Raw genomic sequence first — 21,188 nt, forward strand, 5'->3', positions numbered from 1 at the left:
TCTCATGACAATGACAGAGGAGCAAGAAGTCAAGTAAATGTGTGCAACTGCTTGCATAAGCTCAGAATTGGCACAATGTTACTTCCATCTATATGATGTTGGCCAAGCAAGTCATATTGCTGAGGGAGCAGGAAAATACACTCTGGCTATGGTAAGGACATAGCAAGAATGTGGAGGGAGATAGAGGTGAAGAAATAGGGTGAAGCATTAATGAATGTCTATGGGTTCCTCATGGAAAGTAAGGAGAAAGATTTATACCATGTACCTGTGATACACGTGTCTTTCTCATGTGACCCTTTCTTGGGGTTCTTAGATCTAGAGATTAGGTAGAATATGCAATATTCAATTTTTAAGTTTTATCAGGGCCACCATTTTGCATAATTCACAGGTGCACAATTCTCATTGTAGGGGGTCTTATGCTCCAGGAAACTCCATCTGTAGAGACTACAATGTAAATATTGCTAAGAGCTATGTGCAAAGTGGCAACCCTGGTTATTCTTGTGAGCTGCCTATCTATTTATTTTTAAATTTAATTTTATTATATTAATCACCATACATTATGTCATTAGTTTTTGATGTAGTGTTCCATGATTCATTGTTTGCATGCCTATCTATTTAAATCCTAAGGAGCTTCATGGTCAATTTGCCATTACCAAAGATCCTTTCATTCTCAATATCAATTGTAGTCTTACACTTATGGAAATCATACCTACCTTGCCTCTATTGCTTAAATGTTATAACTTGATCTGTGTTACTGTGGGATAACATCATTTTTATTAAAATCAGAGAGGCTTGGGGCACTTGGGTGGCTCAGCTGGTTAAGTGTCTGACTCTTGATCTCAGCTCAGGTCTTGATCTCAGAGTTTTGAGTTCAAGCCCTGCGTTGGGCTCCACACTGGGTGTGGAGCCTACTTAAAAAAAAATCAGAGAGCCTCTTCATAGCACTAAAAAATTTTTTTGGCCCTAGATGAAAGATACTAGAGTGCTGAGCTTTTTAAGACTGCTGACCCTTTTATCACTGCCTTCTCAATATCTTCCTGAAGGGTGTATTCTTTGGGCCTTTCTGGGAGAAGTGGAAAGTAGGAGAAAGAGTGAACATGATAAATCCATTCAAGTTTTCCTATTTCCTTAAGTCTTTCTATTCCTTCCTCTACATTTTGCTAAGGAAATTGTGATCTCAAATCCACATAACATTGTCCATCAGTGAAAACACATTTCAGTCACTCAAGCAAACAAATGATTATAACTACTCCAAAAGAATTATACATTAAATTAAAAATTCTGTATCAATAAATTTGACTCTGTAAGAAGCTCATTTGTTGTGATGAGCACTGGGTGACTTATGGAATTGTTGAACCACTATATTGTACACCTGAAATTAATATAACACTGTATGTTAAAAAATGATCCGTCCACTAAGGGATACTATCCAAAATATATAAATATATAAAGAACTTAGACAACTGAACACCAACCCCGCCCCCATATAATCTGATTAAAAATGGGCAGAAGACCTGAATAGACATTTTTCCAAAGAAGACACACAGATGGCTAACGGACACATGAAAAGACACTCAATGTCACTAATCTTCAGGGAAATTCAAATCAAAACTACAATGAGATATCACTTCACACTTCTCAGAATGGCTAGTTAAAAAAAAAAAAACACAAAACAAGAAATAACAAGTTTTGTTGAGGATGTGGAGAAAGAACCCTTATGCACTGTTGGTGGGGATGTGGTCACTGTGGAAAACAGTATGGACATTCCTCAAAAATTGAAAATAAAAATACCATATGATCCAGTAATTCTGATACTGGGTATCCATTCCCCCAAAATGAAAACACTAATTCAAAAAGATATATGCACCTCTCTTTATTGCAGCATTATTTACAATAGTCAATATATGGAAGCAACCTGTGTCCACCCATAGATGAATAGATAAAGAAGTGGTACACACACACTAGAATATTACTCAGTTATGAAAAAGAATGAGATCTTGCCATTTGCAACAACATGGATGGACCTAGAAGGTATAATGCTAAGTGAAATAAGTCAGTCAAAGAAAGTCAAATATCATATGATTACACTTATGTGGAATTTAAAAAAGAAAACAAATGAACAAACAAAGAAAAAAAAGACACAGACTCTTAAATACAGAGAATAAACTAATGGTTGCCAGAAGGGAGATGGGTGGGGGGATGAGTGAAATAGATAAAGTGGATTAAGAGGTACAAACCTCCAGTCATAAAATAAATAAGTCACAAAGATGAAAACAGGCAATCAGTTTGTAATAATGTTACTTGGTGACAGAGGGTGACTACACTTACTGTGGTGAGCACTGAGTAATGCACAGAATTATTAATCATTATGTCATACACTGAAAACTAATATATTGTATGTTAATTATACTTCAATAACTTTTTCTAACTTTAAAGAAAGGAGTGAGGGGGAAAATAATGGGTAATTATAAATTAAAGATTAAATATTTTGAAATAAAGATTATAATATAGAAAGAATATTTTAAAATTAAAATACTTTTTACTTAAAAAAGTAAAATGATCATTGATATAGTTGGAGTAATATTAACCACACCTGCTACTGTTTTCTACTGATTGCCCTTTTCCTTTGTTCCTATTTCGTCTTTCACACTTTTTCTGTCTTTTGTGGTGTTAACTGTGCATTTCATTTGATTCCATTTTCTCTTAAGTCTTAGCATATCAATTAATTTTTTCTTTTTTTAGTGGTTTTCTTAAAATTTCCAACATACATTTACAACTAATCCAAGCCCACTTTCAAATACCACTATACCACTTCATGGGTGGTGTGAGTACCTTTTAACAAAATATTCCTAATTCATCCTGCCCATCCCTTGTATCATTTCTGTCATTCATTTCACTTATACACAAGCTTATATATATATATATACACACACACACCCTACACACACTCACACATTAGTATACATAAGCAAATACTTTGTTGGTATTATTATTTTGAACCAACCATTATCTGTTAGATCAATCAAGAATAAAAAATTTTTTTTATTTTTCCTTCAATTCATTCTCCAATGAATTTCTTTATGCAGATCCATGTTATCTATCTATAATATTTTCATTCTCTCTGAAGAACCTTCTTAAACAATTCTTACAATGCAGGTCTACTGGCAACACATTCTGTCAATTATTGTTTGTCTAAGGAAGTATTTCTCCTTCACTTCTGCAGGATAATTTTTCAGGGTGCAGAATTCTAGGTCAGTGGGGGAGTTTTTTTCAATGTTTTAAATATTTCACCCCACTCTTTTTTTGCTTGCATGGTTTCTAAGGAGAAGGTGAACATAATTCTTATCTTTGCTCCCCTGTAGGTAAGATATTTCTTTCCCTTGCTTCTTTCAAGACTTTTTCTTTATTTTTGATTTTCTTCAGTTTGAATATGGTATGACTAGGTATAGTTTTTTGTTGTTGTTGTTGTTTGGTTTCTTGGGTTTTTGTTTGTTTGTTTGTTTTTTGCATTTATCCTGCTTAGTGTTCTCTGAGCTTCCTGGATCTGTAGTTTGGTGTCTGACATTAATTTGGGGAACTTTCTCAGTTATCATCGCTTTAAATATTACTTAAACCTTTCTCTGTTTTTTCTCCTGGCATTCCCATTACATGCATTTTCTACCCTTTGTAATTGTCCCACAGTTCTTGGATATGCTGTTCTGTTTTCTTGTTTGTTTGTTTGTTGTTTTTTTCAGTCTTTTTTTCTCTCTGTTTTTCAGTTTTGGAAGATGCTATTGTCATAACCTCGGGCTCAGCAATTCTTTCTTTAGCTGAGTCCAGCCTACTTATGAATCCAACAAAGGCGTTCCTCATTTCTGTTGGTGTTTATTTTTTTATTCCTTCCTAGAATTTTCATCTCTCTGCTTACATTATCGATCTGTTGTTGCATGTTGTCTACTTTTGCCATTAAAGGTTTTAGCATATAATCATATATTTTTGTTAAAATTCTTGGCCTAATAATTCCAACATTCATGCCATATCTGACTGGTTTTGATGACTGTTCAGTCTCTTCAAACTAATTTTTGGCTTTTAGTATGATTGCAGGTTTTCACTGAAAGTGGACATGATATACTGGGTAAAAGGAACGTAATAAATAGGTCTTTAGTAATGCAGGATAGGATGTGGGCGAATGGTTAGTGTTCTGTAGTCCTATGATTAGGTCTCAGTTTCTGTGAATTTGTGCCACTGTGAACTTCAATAGTGCTTCTTAGCTCTCCCCTTCTCACTCCACCTCACGTGGGACAGGATGGCTAGAGTGACCTGGCATTAGGTTAGGCTCTGATAAAACCCCAACGGGTTAGGTTTTGGTAAAATACTTTCTTCTGAGGACAGGCGTTGTTAGGAAGAACATAATGCTCCAGTGTATTTCAAAATGGTTATTTTTGAAAGTAATCAGTAATATTAAATTTTCCTGCAATAGTCACTGTGAGGACCTAGTAAGGCTCCTGGAGGTAAAACTCATCAAAGCATGGGAGCCCCTATGATTGGATCCCCCTAGAGTTTTACACTCTCAGCTTTGTCCACACTAAGCCTCCAGCAACTTCTCAATTACACTTCAGGTTTTCCTACCCCAACACCAGTTGCCATGAAGATTTCTGCTCCAGTAAGTTGTGATTCTCTGTCCATTTGTCTGTGTCTCCAATTTGGGGGCAGTGATTGGCTCTGTGACCTCACTTCTCTGGCAGATTTAAGAAGAGTTGTTGATTTTTAGTTTGTTCAGCTGTTTACTTGTTTGTTGTTAGGATGGAGTGGCCACTTTTAAGCTCCTTACATGCCAGACTAGAATCTCTGCCTATTTTTAAAACTTATTGTTACATGTGAAAATATAAAAGACTGGTTATAATTTACTGTATTTTCTGGGTTAAGTTATGTGATATAAAATACTTGCATATTTGAGGATTCAAGGTCACTGGGAGAATCTCTTATATGTCAAAGTTTATTATACTATTTCTTGCATATAATGCACTCATAAACTATGTACTTTTTAATGAGCTATACCCAGTGCTCTAAGTAGTGTATATCACATAGTAGTTAAAAAATGTCTGTGGAATAATCAGTAAATGAATGAATAAGTTCCTTGGGATTCTGTCTTGTATTAGCAGATCAAACTTTTTAACAAGCTCAATTTGTCCTGAGAAAGATACATGGCAGGAATTGTTCTAATTTTTAATATTTCTGCTAGTTATTAATATACTTGCTTGCTCTACATCTGAACTCTGAAAACGTTTCTTTTGATGTTCAATTTGAAAGTAAAAAATTGGGAACTCACAAATCTCTACGTAGGAGTTGTTCTATGAAATAACCACTTTAGGTTCTCCAAACTAAGAACAAAAATTGTCAGACTAACAGACATAAAATGGAGGACAAAAATTAAATGTGTGTAGCTTATTTGTTTAATAACCAATAGTTAGTGCACATTATTTCATTGCAGATTATCCTTGGTATATTTTAAATCTCAGACTGGCTTTCTCTTGCTATATAGGAATCTTTAAGTTTTCCATTCCTATATTCCCCTTTACCCAACCTAGAACTACATGCTATAAGCAATATGATTTTAATTTTAACCGAAATAAACTTTAAGATATGAGACATATTTTTGGAAGAAAATTTAGTGTAAAATATAAATTCATTATCCAATAACATTTAATTAAATTTGAATTGTGTAGCAACTGTATTCTACTAAAGTGACCAGTAGTAATCACTATTTGTGCTAGATTGCCATCCCCCTAGCCCTCAGCTTAACTATTTCTTACTTGGCTCTGCTTCCAAGCAGTAGACTAAGAAAATTTTAAGTTCCAAAAAAGAGTGATCGGACGGTGAAAGAGATCTCAAAATCATGTCATATGAGGAGTAACTGAAAAGAAAGAAAGAGAAAACTAGGGTCATTGGATGGATAGCAATTAAAGGGAGGCACATTTTTGTCTCAACATTGGTCTCAGATTCCTTCACGTGGTCCACAATGCCCTGAATGATTTGGCTTTTGCTAACTTCTCCTGCGTCATCTTGCAAAAATTGTTCCATTCACTTCTTGTGTTTCAGCTCTTTTCACACAATTTGATACCTCCCCTTTCAGGACTTTTGTACATACACCACTTTGACCAGCAATATTCTCTATTTTTTTGCCTAAGTGATTTCTACTATAGATCTCAGTTCAAACATTATTTTCTCAGGGAAGCCCCACCCTCAAACAAAAGTCCTAGGTCAGGTTTCTCTTTTAGTAGTTATTTCATTTATATGTCTCTCACATTAGACTATGTGTCAAGGTATAAGAGACCATGTTTGTGTTTTCACTATTTTCTTGCCTCACATGGCGACTAGTGCATAGTAGGTAGGGAACAGATCCCAGGTGGATTAATGAAAATCCATTCTTATGTTGGATAAATTGTCCATTTCAACTTAAATGCCAATATATATAAATGTATCATATATAATATCATATATGACTATATATTATGTTATATATTATTATATGCTATATATATGTATTATAATATATATATGTTTTTGAGAGAGAGAGTGCACGTGCATGACCTGGGGGAGCGGCGGCAGGGCAGAGGGAGAGAGATAATCCCAAGCAGGTGCCACGCCCAGTGCAGAGCCAATGCCAGGCTCAATCTCAAGACCCTCAGACCATGACCTGAGCCGAAATCAAAAGCCGGATGCTTAACCGACTGAACCATTCAGGTGCCTCCAAAACAGTTTTTGAAAAACCACCAGATGAGCTGGGATCATTCTTTTCTCTTTGTAATAAAAGCTGAAAATTAAAAAAAAAAAAAAACCCACCAGAAAATAACAACAACAAAATAAAAACACGTAGGTGACAAAAGTGAAGGAATAACACTGGATAATAGGAATTTGTATAAACTGTGGGGAATTGAAGAAAGTGTGTGTTATGTAAAGGCATTCAAAATTCAAAGAACTTTGAAATGCTGTAACGACAGAATACAGCATGTCCATATAATGGTTTTGGTTATAGATTAGTATTTTGCAGTGCTTGTATTAAAATGATATATCCATTATATATTCAATACAAATGATATTATAGAGAATACATAATGGCATGAAACTATGCTCATAAAATAAGTTTAAAATAGCATGCTTTTTAAATGTTCTACAATGAACATGAATTGTTTTTGTATTCAGAAATGAATTTTTACAAGGTAAAGAAGTAACTCAGGTGGCAGTGTGGAGGATAAAATGGAGTAGACTAGGACCAGAGGCAGAAAGATTGACAATTGAAATAGTATGTGTGAAAGCGGGTAGAAGCCAAATTAAGGTAGTAGCTGTGAGCACAAAGAAAGTAATTAGATAGGAGGACATAGAATGAATAGGATTTGGTAATCTTAGATCTGTTTAGGTTGGAGATAAAGGTTAAGGAAACATTAGCTTAAACACAGTAATTCCACTGATAACCCTGAATCTAAATGGGTTGGAGATAAGGGTTATGAATTCATTAGCCTTAAACATGGTAATTGAAATGAGATTCCTTAGGGAAAGAATATAATATAGAAATAGGGCAGTGGCCTGAATCATGGGGAAAATTGTTCAGAACCTAGGCAAGAAGAGGGAATTATTTTATTGAGACCCCTTGGAAAATGGAACCGTTGATGTCAAATTCCACAACAGTCAGGTAAAGTAGGGGCTGAAAAGAGGCTAATGACTTTGACAATTAGGAATTAATCATAAATCATTACCTTCCTTAATAAAGTCAGTTTCTCCCAGGAAGGCAACTGAGGGAATGTCTCCATTGATGGTGTTGGTGGGGCACCTATAACTACTGCTTCAATCCTTGTTCTGTAAGATTCTCTAAGAATGGAACTATACCCCCCAGGGGACTACATTAGTCAGGGCTATTTTAATTGCAAATGAATAAAACCTACCTTAAAATAGCTTAAAGGAAGCTGTCAGGGGTGGGTGAGAGAAAAGGCAGAAGTTAGTGGCCACTTAATGGACAATGGATCTAATCCTGGATTTCAAATATTATCTGGACTCTACTCTCTATTGCTAATACCTGCTTTCTTTTGTCTTTGCTGTACGGTAAGATAGGCTCACTCCATGTTATGTCAGCAGCTCTAGCCTCAGTAAAATTTCATAGATAACTGGAAAGATTGACCTGGCTCATCTGCCTATCTTTATGACAAGGAAAAAAAAAAGAGTCATGTAATTGACAGCTTTATCAGGTAGAGAAAAGGCATTTCCTGAAGAGATGGACATAGAAAAAGTAAGAGCTGGAGTCTTCTCCACAACATTCCATCCCTTGGCTACCTAGCATCTACACTTGTGCTTCTTCCAGTACATATAATTTCATAAATGTCCTAGCTTAAGACAATGTAATGATCCCATGGACAACTGAAATACTCTCCTGGGAAACATGCCAAAGTCTCATCCAATTATTGCATCTTGCTTGAAAATCAAGAGTTCTGATGTGCATTTCTTTTGGTCAGGTCTGGATGTAGCTCTTTGTGGTACAACACGGTAAAGATAATTTTATTGGATAGTGGTATAAACTTAACAAGGTGAGTTAAGGGCACTCACACCGGGCTTGATCTCACAACCCTGAGATCATGACCTGAGCTGAAATCAAGAGTCCGACGCTTAACCAAGTGAGCCACCCAGGCATCTCAAGGGCACTTTTAATTAGCTAGTGGATGAGGTCCTTGGTCAGCTAATATAATGGTCCTGAGTTTGCTCTCTGAAAGGTGCTCCCTTATCCCTTACACAAAAGAGGGCATTGGAATTAAGCAATCACAGGCCCTTGTTTGCAAGAGTTGGTGTTTCTTTTTTTTTTTTTTTTAAGATTTTATTTATTTATTTGACAGAGAGAGACACAGTGAGAAAGGGAACACAAGCAGGGGGAGTGGGAGAGGGAGAAGCAGGCTTCCCGTGGAGCAGGGAGCCCGATGCGGGGCTTGATTCCAGGACTCCGGGATCACAACCTGAGCCGAAGGCAGATGCTTAACGACTGAGCCACCCAGGCGCCCCAGTAGTTGGTGTTTCTGTCAATACAATTCTCTTGCAATCTTAGTTGGCTGCTGGTCACTTTGCTTTCTGGTAACTGTGGTTTAGAAACCAAAAATGGAGATGGTATATGAACCTGTTTTCTGTCCTTAAGCAATGGGTTGCAAGGTTGGAATACATCTATCCTCCAGCCAACTAAATTTAACTACATATTTATCTATACTCCACTAAACTAAACTTAAGTATTTCTATTTTGGCCTTTACATCCAAAATTTTAAACTGAAGAATGAGTTTAGGGATAGTGCAGCTAGATTTTATCTGTCCCCTTGCCCCAAGTCACATCTCAGGGAATGGCTCCTCACAATAGGACTAATTTGTCAACCTTTGTCAGACAGAATACAGCAAGAGATGCATGAGGTGATAAAGGATCAAGTTTTTTCCAGGGTTCCAATTATATCTTTTACTGGGTGTCCAACTCCCTACCTTTATCTGCGCTAACTTTAGCTCAGGATAAAGAATATGGGTTTTCCAAACCTGCAAGATGCAAGTTTATTTAATTCTCAGGCACATGGATTACTGAGTACACACAGAAAGAGTGTCTTAGATTCTCTTTCTTCTGCATTCAGATAGCTAGCTTGGACTGAAGTGCATCCCTTTCTTGTAGGACCTCACTAAAAGACCCACTCCAAAATCGACATTTTCCTATCAATTCTCTTAGAATTTCCATCTTAATATAGACATTGCCTACAACCTAAAATTCAACAGGTTGTTGCTTGCTATATGTTAAGTACTGCCAAACCTCCTAGCTAGGGCTAAGGAAACTTATTACTGTGCATCCCACCTAGACTCACTGGTTTTACGTTTCAGACTGTGTCATTTGTTGACACCGGTACTATTTTATGCACTAATCAGGAATAAAAACAAGAACTTTGCCATTTTGAGATTCGTACTTGCTTCCAGTTTAACAGGCTGTTTTGAATTTCATATTAATTTTTTATTCAAATTCAGGGAATTCAAAGGTTAAGGTATGATTAGACTATTCTCATTTCTCCTCTAAGATTTTATCTGGTTGCTAGAGGTAAGTTCTTTACCATCATGGCATTGGCAGAGGGAAATATGGTTTGCTTGGTGTCTAAATTTGTTGCTGAAAGGTCTGTTGTTGATACAACTTATAATCTACTCTCTCAGTCAAAGTGTGATTGTTTTCCCTCTGCCCTTACCTCAAAATGTATGGATATTAGTGTCTTCTCAATAGGATCCTCTATCCAATCCATGGATTCATAGCACAGCCTCTGCCGTGAGTTTCCATCACCCTGTCCTGCAAGCAGTTAGGTTTATTGTGAACCAAGTTTACATACCTCTTAAGAAATTCTGTATTTCCTTTTCAGTCCACTGTCATCAAGAAAGATGCAGGAGTGGAGTGGTTATCAATATTGCCTGGTCCACTCTGCTTAAACAGAGTATGTTTTTCTTCTTGATTGTAGTTGCCTGTGTTGGGCAAACTTCCTGGTGGGAAGCAGGGCACAAGCCATAAGCTCTGTTTTTGAATTCTGGTCTTCCTGGCAGTATCTGCCCTATTTCTTTCTTATGCAAGCTTGGGGTTGAACAGGTTAATGATTTGATTAGTAATAAAATTACTTCAAAAATGTAGTCTTATGATCCATTTGCTTCCAGTAACCATACCCAAAGTTTATTTGTTCTTTTTTTCTTTTTTATTTATTTATTTAATTTCTATACCCAACTTGGGGCTTGAACTCATGACCCTGAGATTTAGAGTCACATGCTCTTCTGACTGAGCCAGTCAGGCACCCTGACCCAAAGTTCTTTCTTATATAATTCTCAAACCTGATTTACTTCTTTGCTTCCTTGACCCCATGTCTGTTTCTCTAGAACTTCATCCCAGCCACCTTCAGGCCATCTAAAATAATGGCTTTGGATGGGAACACCAAAGCCTCGATATGCTCTTTGTTCCTGTACTGTACTCAAGGCTTCCCCCATTTCATTTTTTACCACTCAAGGTCTAGAAAGACAGCATTTCCAATCCTTCCAAGTATTCTTCTTTTTTTTTTTTTTTAAGATTTTATTTATTTATTTGACAGAGAGAGACACAGCGAGAGAGGGAACACAAGCAGGGGGAATGGGAGAGGGAGAAGCAGGTTTCCCGCAGAGCAGGGAGCCCGATGCAGGGCTGGATCCCAGGACCCTGGGATCATGACCTGAGCCCAAGGCAGATGCTTAATGACTGAGCCACCCAGGTGCCCCACCTTCCAAGTATTCATATGCATTTTCATTTCTGCCATTCTTTCCTTGAGCTTATCTTTTTAGTAAAACCTTGCTAAAAGCAAAATGTAAAATTCAAAATACACTATTACTTTTATTCTTTTGAACTATTTCCTCTGGAGCTAGTCTCAATAGATAGGTGATATGCTTCTCAATTATGCTGCCCCTACAAAACCTGGGTCTCCTTCTTCTGGCCTCCTATATCAATTTCTCTAACATCTGCTACATCATTACTAAGCCAATGCAACATATTTTAGATTACTGTCCTACCAGTATTCCCCTTCTGGTACCAATTTCTGGATTAGTTATGGTCATTCTAGCTCCTATAACATATAAATTCTCAAATCTCAATTTTCTCTCTTATGATAAGTCCAAAAAAGCGTTTTTCTAATTTGGAGGTGGTGATCTTCTAAGTAGTGATTTAGCTAATCATGCACCTCTTTTGTGGCACTGGCATCTCCAACATATAGTTTTCAAGGTTATGATACTCACTTGCTACCAGCTGACGGAAAAGAGTAAAGGAGGACGGAAGGAAGTTTAAGCCTGGAAATGAATGCATCACTTCCATTCACATTTCACTGGCTAAAAGTCAACCACATGGCCCCAACTAACTGTAAAGGAAATTGGGAAATTTAGTCTAGCTGTATGTTCAGGAAGAGGAAATGTTTCATGAATGGTTAGTCAAGTCTGCCACAAGGCTCTAAAAAAAAAAAGCTAGTCAAAAATAACAGTAAGTCACTGCAGGCGCTCTGTCTATTCTAACAGGCTGGCTTGACTGTATCCTACTAGTCCCAACAAAATAATTCATTTCACTACTACGTAAAAGAGCAAGAGTTTCTTTTCTTTTAATAATGGGATTGAAGAGTATTTCTGACAGTGTGATAGGTACAGAAGTTAGAGTGTAAAGGGTTAATGAGTTAAATTCAGATAACAGAGACAATGAACATAGAATCCTCTTTAAAGAATTGTGAGGGAAAGGAAATGGAGTGGAATCATAAATGTGGAGGATTGAAGACAGAAAAGTTAATAAATGGAAGAGAAAGAAGCAATTGGAACTAGAGTGCCGATAATTCATCTCTGCAGGGAATGTCTCATTCCTCTGATACTGGAGAAAAGGAAAGTTCTGAAAGTATCTAAGTCTACAGCGTTTGTAAAGTTGAAGGAGTTAATGCCTAATAGCATCAATCTTCTTTTGACTTTTGAAGTAAAGTCATATAATGAAATGTGGCTAGGACTTAAGACTGTAAAAAGTATTTTGGTGGGAAGGGAAAAGAAGGTGCTGATGGATATACAGCTGAGATTCTAGAACCGACACCTGCAGTGGTATGATGCACAATGTAGTGTAATGTTCTGCACAGGAACTCAGCAACCATTGTAGGAGAGGAACAGGCAGATAGTTAGCTTAGTGTGTATATTTACTGTAGCACTTATTATACCAAACAGCCCCTGGAAGCAGAGACTTTGATTTCAAAAACTATGCACACAGTAGGAACATGATGAATTTTTGTTTGAATGAATTGATTCAGTCATTGCCAATTCTGCCATAGTACTCTGTAGAGTACTGGCAACTGCCCACATTTCATATGGTATGCCAATGCTAAAAAGAAAAAAAAATGCTAAAAAAAAAATTCAGGCACACTCAATTAAACTTAGCAGTCTTAAAATGGCAACTATGTCAGCTGAGACATACTTTTTATCCTGTGCCAGTACATCTGCCTTTGATGTTTTCATTTTCCTTATGCCACTGTACTCTTATTGGACCAGAAAGGGATAATTCTGAGTTCAATAAGCTACGTTATTATTTCAAAAGTCCTGGAAGTCCTTCATACATCTACAAATGAACTCAAAACCCCCTTCACCATGATTCCTTCCAAGAGATGCACAGACAAGGATGATTATTTATAATGCTCACTCCACAGATAAAAGCTGAGTCGGTGAGGGCTGGAAGAACTAAATCAGGGTCATTCCGTGAATCGTCTGCAAACTGTGGCACAGGTCCTGCTTCCTTCTCCTGTCTTCTCCCCTTTGGAAACTTCAAAGTTGTGGTAATCTCAGCCATCACCTAATCAAACTCCGTATCACACAACTGTAAACGCAGGCTCAGGAAGTCTGTAAAACTTAGGCAAAGAGGGCTCTTTCCCTTACACGACGCCATCTCTCAAAGATCCAAAGCCCTGATCACGATTTGGCGGTGGAAAAAATGGCCAGGAATAAAACTACATACGACAGTCCAGAAAGAGGTCCCACCTCCCGGATCTGGCGGTTCTGGCCTCCTGCTAACAAAGTGTCAGGAGCGCGCTTCCTCACCGGCTTCCCACCCGACCCCGGCCGCTCTTCTCCAGCCTGCCCTCCCCCCCGCCCGCCCGCCGGGGCCCGGAACCCAGCCCTCGAAATCTCACTTTCGTCTTTCGGCCACCCGCGCGCCACCGCTCTGGCGACGGCTGATGGCGTCACCCGCACTTCCGCCTGCGGCTGCGTTCTAGTCAAAAGCGAGGAAGGAAGAGGGGAGGTCTGAAGGGCTGTATGTGTGGGGGAAATAGCGAGGAAAAAGAAGAAATCCGGGTGCTCGCCGGCGCTACGACAGTAACCGCGGGCTTCTTCTGCCCCCGCGGTCCCCCCATCGGAAGTCGCCCTAGGCACACTTCCCTCGCCTCTCCGTAGTCTCCCCTCCTCTGGGTCTCCCGACACCCGGCTCTCTCCTTACGCCTCACCCCCTCCCCTTTGCTCCCTCACACTCCCTCCCTCTCCCTCCCTCCCATCGTCAGGCTCCCCGCCCTTAGTATCGCGAGACGAGGTGAGAGCTGGCGGAGCGGCGGCGGCGGCGGCGGCAGTAGAGGTGACCGAGGCGGTGGCGGCGGAGGCGGCACCGAGCGCTGTGTCGGCCCCGGTGCGGCCGAAGTCGCGGTAGAGCGTAGCCCCCACGCCCCTCCCCCGTCCGCGCCCTCCCTCTTTCCCTGGGGATGGAGAAGGCGACGGTTCCGGTGGCGGCGGCGGCGGCTGAGGGAGAAGGGAGCCCCCCGGCGGTGGCGGCCGTGGCGGGCCCCCCCGCGGCGGCGGCGGCGGCGGCGGAGGTCGGCAGCGGCGTTGGCGGCGGCAGCGGGGCTCGCTCGGCCTCTTCTCCTCGTGGGATGGTGCGAGTCTGCGACCTACTCCTGAAGAAGAAGCCGCCGCAGCAGCAACACCACAAAGCCAAGCGTAACCGGACTTGCCGACCCCCCAGCAGCAGCGAAAGCAGCAGCGACAGCGACAACAGCGGCGGCGGTGGAGGCGGCGGCGGCGGCGGTGGAGGTGGCGGCGGCACCAGCAGCAACAACAGCGAGGAAGAAGAGGACGACGACGACGAGGAAGAGGAGGTTTCTGAGGCAAGGGCCTGGTTTCAAAGGAAGGAGGGAGGAAGGGACCGTAAAGGGTAGGGGCTGAAGGTGGGAGGGGACTTACGGTGGGACAGATTCCTGTGGGTTGATCTGTCTTAGCGGCCAGGCTTTCCACTGCCCTCTTTCTTTCCCCGGCCTAAATCGTGAGGTGTGGGGATGTGGGGGAGGGTAGCTGACACGTGGGGGTGGGAGGATCACAGAGCCCACAGAGTTGGTGAACAGCAGGTTATCCTGGGATGGTTCACACGGTTAAGGATGGAGGGAATTGGTTAGATTCCCTCTTTGCACACCCGGCGGGGTCTGACTGGGGTCAGTAGGGCCCTGTTATTCCTGGGGCGGGGGCGGGACCAAAGCGAGAGGGATAAGATAATAGGTAGCTGAGTCTCTTGGGGAATGACTAGGAGGTTGGTAAATTTCTCCCACTTGTGAGGTGGTAGGGAGCAGTTTTGAGGGGAGGTAGGGTTGTAATGGACTCAGAGCTAAGTATTTGTGTATGTGAGAGACACGTGAGAAGCTGTACTTTTCCATACTGTTCTGCAGGTTTTTGGTTTTTTGTTTTTTTTTTTTTCATAATTATTGTGGCTGCTGAAGTAGCCTTTAGTTCTTTGATCTCTCAGGGATTTTGGATGAACTGATCTTAGATCCATATACATTTATATATAACTCAGTGGCTGAAAAGTATATTTGACTCTTACATGTATATACATACACATCTTCAGATGCTTCCTTAGTGAGGAAAAATTAAGCCAGGCTGTGTCGTTTTCCAGATAATATGGGACAGCTGAAGAGTGCTTTGAAGCCAGCCTTGGTTGTGGTGAGTTGGAATAGGAAGGCCTCTTGGTTTGTCCTAGTGATCTGGTTTCATAACTGTTTATAATTTTTCCTGGGTCCACAGACAGGCGGCGTTGCAGGACCTTATTCTTCAAAGGCCACATATAACCCAAAAGCTCAGTAAAACATACCATACTGACAGAAAAAACTAAGAGTTAGCCTTATTATCAGCTCTTTTGTAACTCTCTTTCTTGTCCACTCCCTGAAATGGAAGCTAGAAAATCTTGGAGAACGAAGTTGTAACTTAAGGCAGCAGAACGAAAACAGCTTTAAAAGCTGATTTTAAATCTTTTGTAAGAGAACAACTGAATTATCTAGAAGTACCACTTGCCATTTATTCTCTTCCACAGAGTTTATCTTGGTGCAAGGCTTGTTTTTTGAAAATTGTATTATTGGATCTTGAGTTCTGTTCAAATAGAGAAATACCTTTTATCGAGTTTGAGACTTGTCTATTGGAAGACCATATTCTCTTTTACCTCAGATTGGATGAAGTTATATAGGTAGAGATGTAATAGTTCAAGTATGTATACCAAAAAGATGGACACTCCCTGCTATTCCATTATCCTATTGAATTCTGAGAATAGGTTTGTGTTGATAGATTTTGTATTGATTTTAGTTGGACCTTTCCGTATAGGGTGTTGCTTGGGCTGCATTTGAAACACTGAAGAGGAGGATGTGATGGGATTCTTATTTCCAATAAAATCTATTATGGTAGTGAGAATCTTTCCTTTGTATGATTCTTTGCAGAAATGAGAAACATTTTAGAAGTAATCTAGTTCAGCCTTTTTATTTTAAAAATGAGGAAAACAAGGCTTAGAGGAAACTGTGGTGGATAGTAGCAGAAGTAGAAATCAAAGTTTTCTAATGGTTCAGACCAGTACACTCTTTATGACAGCTTATTTCCCCGCCTGACATCTTTGAAAAATTAGGCAGTAAATTGTAAGGTAACACAATCATGCAGCTGTGGGCAAAATGCCAGTATTTTATTAAGATTTTAAATTCTCCCACAAAATATCAAGCTCTGGTTTGGAACTTGGTATAAAGTTGAGTGCAGTACTTACTGGAATATTATGCTGTAAACTTCATATACCTAGGTAGTTTTGTTCATTGGAATTTGGCCTAAGAAGCAAAACTTTTAGTAAGTTTATAGGTGTGTTAATTTTCTGAGTCAGGTTTATTTTCCTCAGAAAATGGGAATGATACATGTTGACTTTCATCAACTAGGGGAGTTTCTTTGTTTTTAGTATGCTTTATTTTGTGCATAGTGCTGTAAACAATAGGTTTGTCAATTGTGAAGATGAGTCAGGAGAAATAAGTGTAAGAAAGTGCAGCCATTAAAAATAAATCTATATAGGTACATGATGAGGGATGAGCTGGGAGAAAGGAGTACAGTATGTCTCCGCACCTGCCTCTATCCTTGACCAAAATAAAGAAGTAAATAAATTTCACAGTCACTGTACACTATAAGCTAAATGGATGAGTTGTGCAGTGTTTTTCATTCCATTATCATTTTATTGACATGTCAGCAGAAGTTTAACTTTCTAGAGCTAGGGAATCTTGTGGTTAATACTCATTGTATTTAAGTACATTTTCTAATTCATTCTGTTATTGGCTACACAATGAAAAATGTGGATAACATGATCCTTGAGATTATCCTTCTAATAAAAGTCATCAAAAGGTTAAAAAGGAGTATGAAAGGTTATAGTTTCTGTATATAGTTGTGGTTTCAGGTACTTAACCTGAAAAATTGAAGGATAATTTAGCAAAAATATATACGTTTGCTGTGAAGAAATGTTAGCTGGATATTCTCTATATCTGCTGAAAGAGGAAAAGTTGGAAGGAAAGGAGATTTAATTTAAATAAGAGTCTTACTTGAATCTTGAAGAACAAGCATCTAATTCTTGCTAAATGTTGGAGTAGCTTATTGAGAATTGGATTTTTCTCTTCAATGTCAGAATAGGATAATCATGTTTTAGATAATTAATGTAACTTCGGCTATACCTGGAAACAAAAGTATAAGACCAAGAGCTCTCCTTTTCCCTCTCCTACTCTCCCGCCCTCCCATTTGACTCAAAAATCTTAGATCAAAAGGAAAAATGCGTAATTGCCTTGGCTTTCAGTGGGTGACTAATATGGAAAATACACAGAAATGTGTTTCCTAACATAAAATTGTAATGCACTTCTTTTCAAATTAGTGACTAAATTGCTTACTTGAATATTACAAGAAAAAAACGTTAACATTGCATGAGTTGATACTCCATTTCAGAAGAAACATGCATTCTATTGAATGCATTTTGAAATGTAATTGGATGATATCAGTGTTTGCTAATGCAGAATTCAAAGGGGAAAAAATTGGCTATTAAAGGTAGGATTCGTGTTCAAAAGTAATTTTTATTAAAGATGAATAAAATGTAAAGACAATAGGAGTTTTTCAGAATTCCGGCTATTTTTGGTAGGTAACTTGAGGCTTTAAATTTAAGAGACAAACCTAGTGGTGAAATTTTAGACAAGGGGAGCTCCCAGTGCATAAATTAGTACTGACTTACTCACTTTTGAAAGGATTTGCAAGGCCAGGGAGAATCCGTTTGTAGACATGGAAGAGGTAGGGTTGAGAATGAGAGAGAAAGAAAAATTATTTCAGTAGATTTTGTTCCCTCAAATTCACTTCTAAATCTTCTTGTTGTTGTTTTTTAATGGAAAAATGCCATCCAGGTTCCTTTGTTATAATGGTAGAATCCCAGATGAGTCCAGAGAAGCTTACTTGTTCCCCAGTTTCATCTCTTAATTGATAAAGCAGTATTTGTAAACTAGAAGTTAAGCTCTTTGAATAGTTCTTGTCTCCTAGTCTGCTTAAGCACAATACTTGATAAAAAACATTTTCAGTGAATAACTAGTACTTAAGGAGAATCCAGAATTCATTTAGGAAACCAAGAGAAGGAATAGTTTCTCCCTTCTTGGATCCAGGGCTGCCAAATAGCTAAAGTTTGCTTTCAGTATCTTTCAGTTACTAATTACTTCTCTTAGTGACAGTCCTTTTCAGTAGGGATCCTCTTCCATAGGTATTAACAGGGAAAGCCAGTTAAGCCAATATATATTGATTGTTGAATGCCTGATAAGTACCTTAAGTGTCCTAGGTATATTTACATTTTAAAAACATAGGAAACTATTACTTATTCAGTGTCTACTGTGTGTCAGATCTAACATAATGGTTAAGAGCATGGACTAGAGCTTAGAGTCAGATATGATCCATCACTTACTAGCTTTGTGATCTTGGACAAGTTACTTAACCTCTCTGCACCTCAGTCTCCTCTTATGTAAATGGTGATAATGTAGATTCTGTTGTATATCATTGGTATGAGAATTATTTAAATAAGATAATACAGGTATCATGTATTCTCATTTTATTTTCACCATATCCCTATGAAGTAGGTGTTCTCATATTTGTTTCGTTATTCAATACACGTTTAGAGTTCCTACTATATGCTGGGCATTTTGTTGTACTGGGTAAGTAATGGTGAGCAAAACTATTTTAAGACACATTGATTTAAAAATGCAGCAATGATTAAATACAGGTTTTGGGAGGTACGATAGTGCGAGTAAATGGTTAAACATAGATCCTAAATAAAATGGGTGAGTTTCAGAAGTATACAAATATACTTGAGTTGTTAATTTGGGATCTAGATAGGCTGTGAATACCTGAAATTAAACCCAAGATTTTGTTGAAGGTGCTTATAAAGTGTTTTATTCTTTCTTCCCTACCCCTGTAGTGTGTGTGCAGAACTTTTTATAATATTCTCAGAGAGATCTGTGACTGCCTCCTTCCTCCCTCCCACCTTGTTATTTTGAAATATTCTCACTGCAGTAGTAGTGGGGAATCAGGCAGGCATTTATGTGCATTGTTTAGAATTGGGAAACTACTTGTAACCAAGGTAATGTAGTAACACAGAAGGTCTATATGTGTTGTGAAGTCCAAGACTTAACTTGTTCTTTCTGGTAAACTAGCTCTATGCTTACTCTTGTCTTAAATCCTCATATTTTGCCTTTTAACTGTTTAATTAGTGAAGCCGCTTTCATCCAGTCTGCTATGGACTATCAGATCTGAAGATGTGATGAAGATGAAGATGAAACCTTGCCTTACACATCTTTATATCTCCTCCTGCACTGTACCATATATGTTATATAAGTCCTAGTGTCTTAACCTCTGCTAGGCTTTCATGAAGTCAGATCTCTGAAGTAAAAATAAATAAGTAATAAATGAAAAAATATTTCTTCTTTAACCACTTACTCTGGAAATATTTGGAATCATCAGAGGAATACATTTTAATTCCCTGAAAGTTTCGAGACTATTTACTAGACTGCTTCTACTGGTGTCCAGTTATACCATCTGGTTGACTAGAAGTCTGGTTGACTAGAAGTTCAGTTTTTAGGTCTTTGAGGCAGCATATTTGCATTTATGGCAGTAGTTTACTCTGCATTATTATAAAGATGATTTAGTGGGTTAGGAAATGTATATGTAATGAATTTCCATATAATTTTTACATACTTGACCATAGATGAAAAAAATTTCACTTCATAGTAGTATGTGAAGTAGTGCCTGTTGATACCACTTATGTTTTTGTTAGGACCAATAGAGGGCACCAACATCCATGGTAATCTATGCTCAATCTGACTAACTTACTTCAACTTTCACCTTTTGGAAAAAAATCATTAGGAAATTGAAGGTGAAGGGTAAATATGAATACCCTTCTGGTCCCTGGAACCTTACCAGTCTGGTAGTTATGCCTATCCACTTGCCACACAGAATCAAAACACCCTTCCTCACGTATGGTGTTTAACTTCTTAATGTGTATATATTTTTGTCTTTAAAAATATCTTTTCCAGTCATGAGGGGAAGTGGAATTGTGGAACGAAATAGGTATCATTTTATCATGATTTATAATTTAGGTTTTAATTATTGAAAAGAGACATGTTGGATTTTATTTTTCCCAAAAATGCTTTGAAACTCGACATTAGTATAGACCTGATTGAAAGCACAATGCAGATTGCCTTCTGTTATTTTATAAAACTCATAAACATTACCTTGATCTTTTAAAAGAGTTGACTTAGGTTTACTTCTGGGTGAGACTAGACATAAAAGAGGGTCAGTTACCAAAAAATGTAAAGTTCATAGTACTTTAGGAATTCCGTTTGCACCCAATATTATTTAGTATGTTTATAAACAATTTTGACAATATGATGAAATCCTTCTCAAGGTGTACAGATAGGTCAGACTGAGTTGTGTTTAATGAAATAAGATTGTTGAGAATAGGTTAAAAATGTTAAATAGGTTTTTATGAGTCATGGGTAAAAAATGTGCTTTTTTTGGGCAAATGATCTGAAACAAAGCATATTTTTTCAGTATGGTGTTGAACAAGATGAAATGAGGTACTGGAGAATCATAACTCTTAAATAATTCTTTGATACATCTGTACAAAATAGATTATATATATTTCTGCCTGCTGTACCATGAAAATGATGATTAAAACTAAGCAAGTTCTAGAGTGAGATAGTTAAAAAATGATTGGAGGGTTAGGGATGGAGTCCATGATCAAGGAAAACTGCAGATTATACTTAATTATATTCTTATTGCTTGTTATTTAATGTTCAGATTAATCAGTTACTCAAACTTGAGTCATGGAGAAAAATGTGAGGTGTGTTAGATAATGT

The 21,188-nt window shown here is 38.3% G+C and overlaps 1 protein-coding gene and 1 long non-coding RNA gene across 6 annotated transcripts in view; one reads left to right on the plus strand and one right to left on the minus strand.

The window, feature by feature from the left end:
- LOC115939713 (uncharacterized) overlaps nt 1-13,732 on the minus strand; it is a 57,670-nt gene extending 43,938 nt beyond the window's left edge. The window contains exons 1-2 of one of the 2 annotated variants that reach the window (XR_014143004.1): nt 13,190-13,732; nt 5,793-5,893 (exon numbers count right to left, since the gene is read on the minus strand). This is a non-coding gene — a long non-coding RNA (uncharacterized LOC115939713). Of the gene's footprint in view, nt 1-5,792; nt 9,095-10,355 lie in introns of both variants that reach the window. The other variant, XR_014143003.1, reaches the window with a different exon arrangement.
- A 243-nt stretch (nt 13,733-13,975) lies between these two features.
- ANKRD17 (ankyrin repeat domain 17) overlaps nt 13,976-21,188 on the plus strand; it is a 161,506-nt gene continuing 154,293 nt past the window's right edge. For all 4 annotated transcript variants that reach the window (XM_081812293.1, XM_081812294.1, XM_081812295.1 and 1 more), the window contains exon 1: nt 13,976-14,639. In XM_081812293.1, coding sequence (XP_081668419.1) covers nt 14,238-14,639 — 402 coding nt within the window. In that variant the 5' untranslated portion in view covers nt 13,976-14,237. The remainder of the gene's footprint in view (nt 14,640-21,188) is intronic.

The sequence above is a fragment of the Leptonychotes weddellii genome, chromosome 2, assembly GCF_054177405.1.
Source record: "Leptonychotes weddellii isolate Sample4059 chromosome 2, ASM5417740v2, whole genome shotgun sequence".
NCBI classification, from domain to species: Eukaryota; Metazoa; Chordata; class Mammalia; order Carnivora; family Phocidae; genus Leptonychotes; species Leptonychotes weddellii.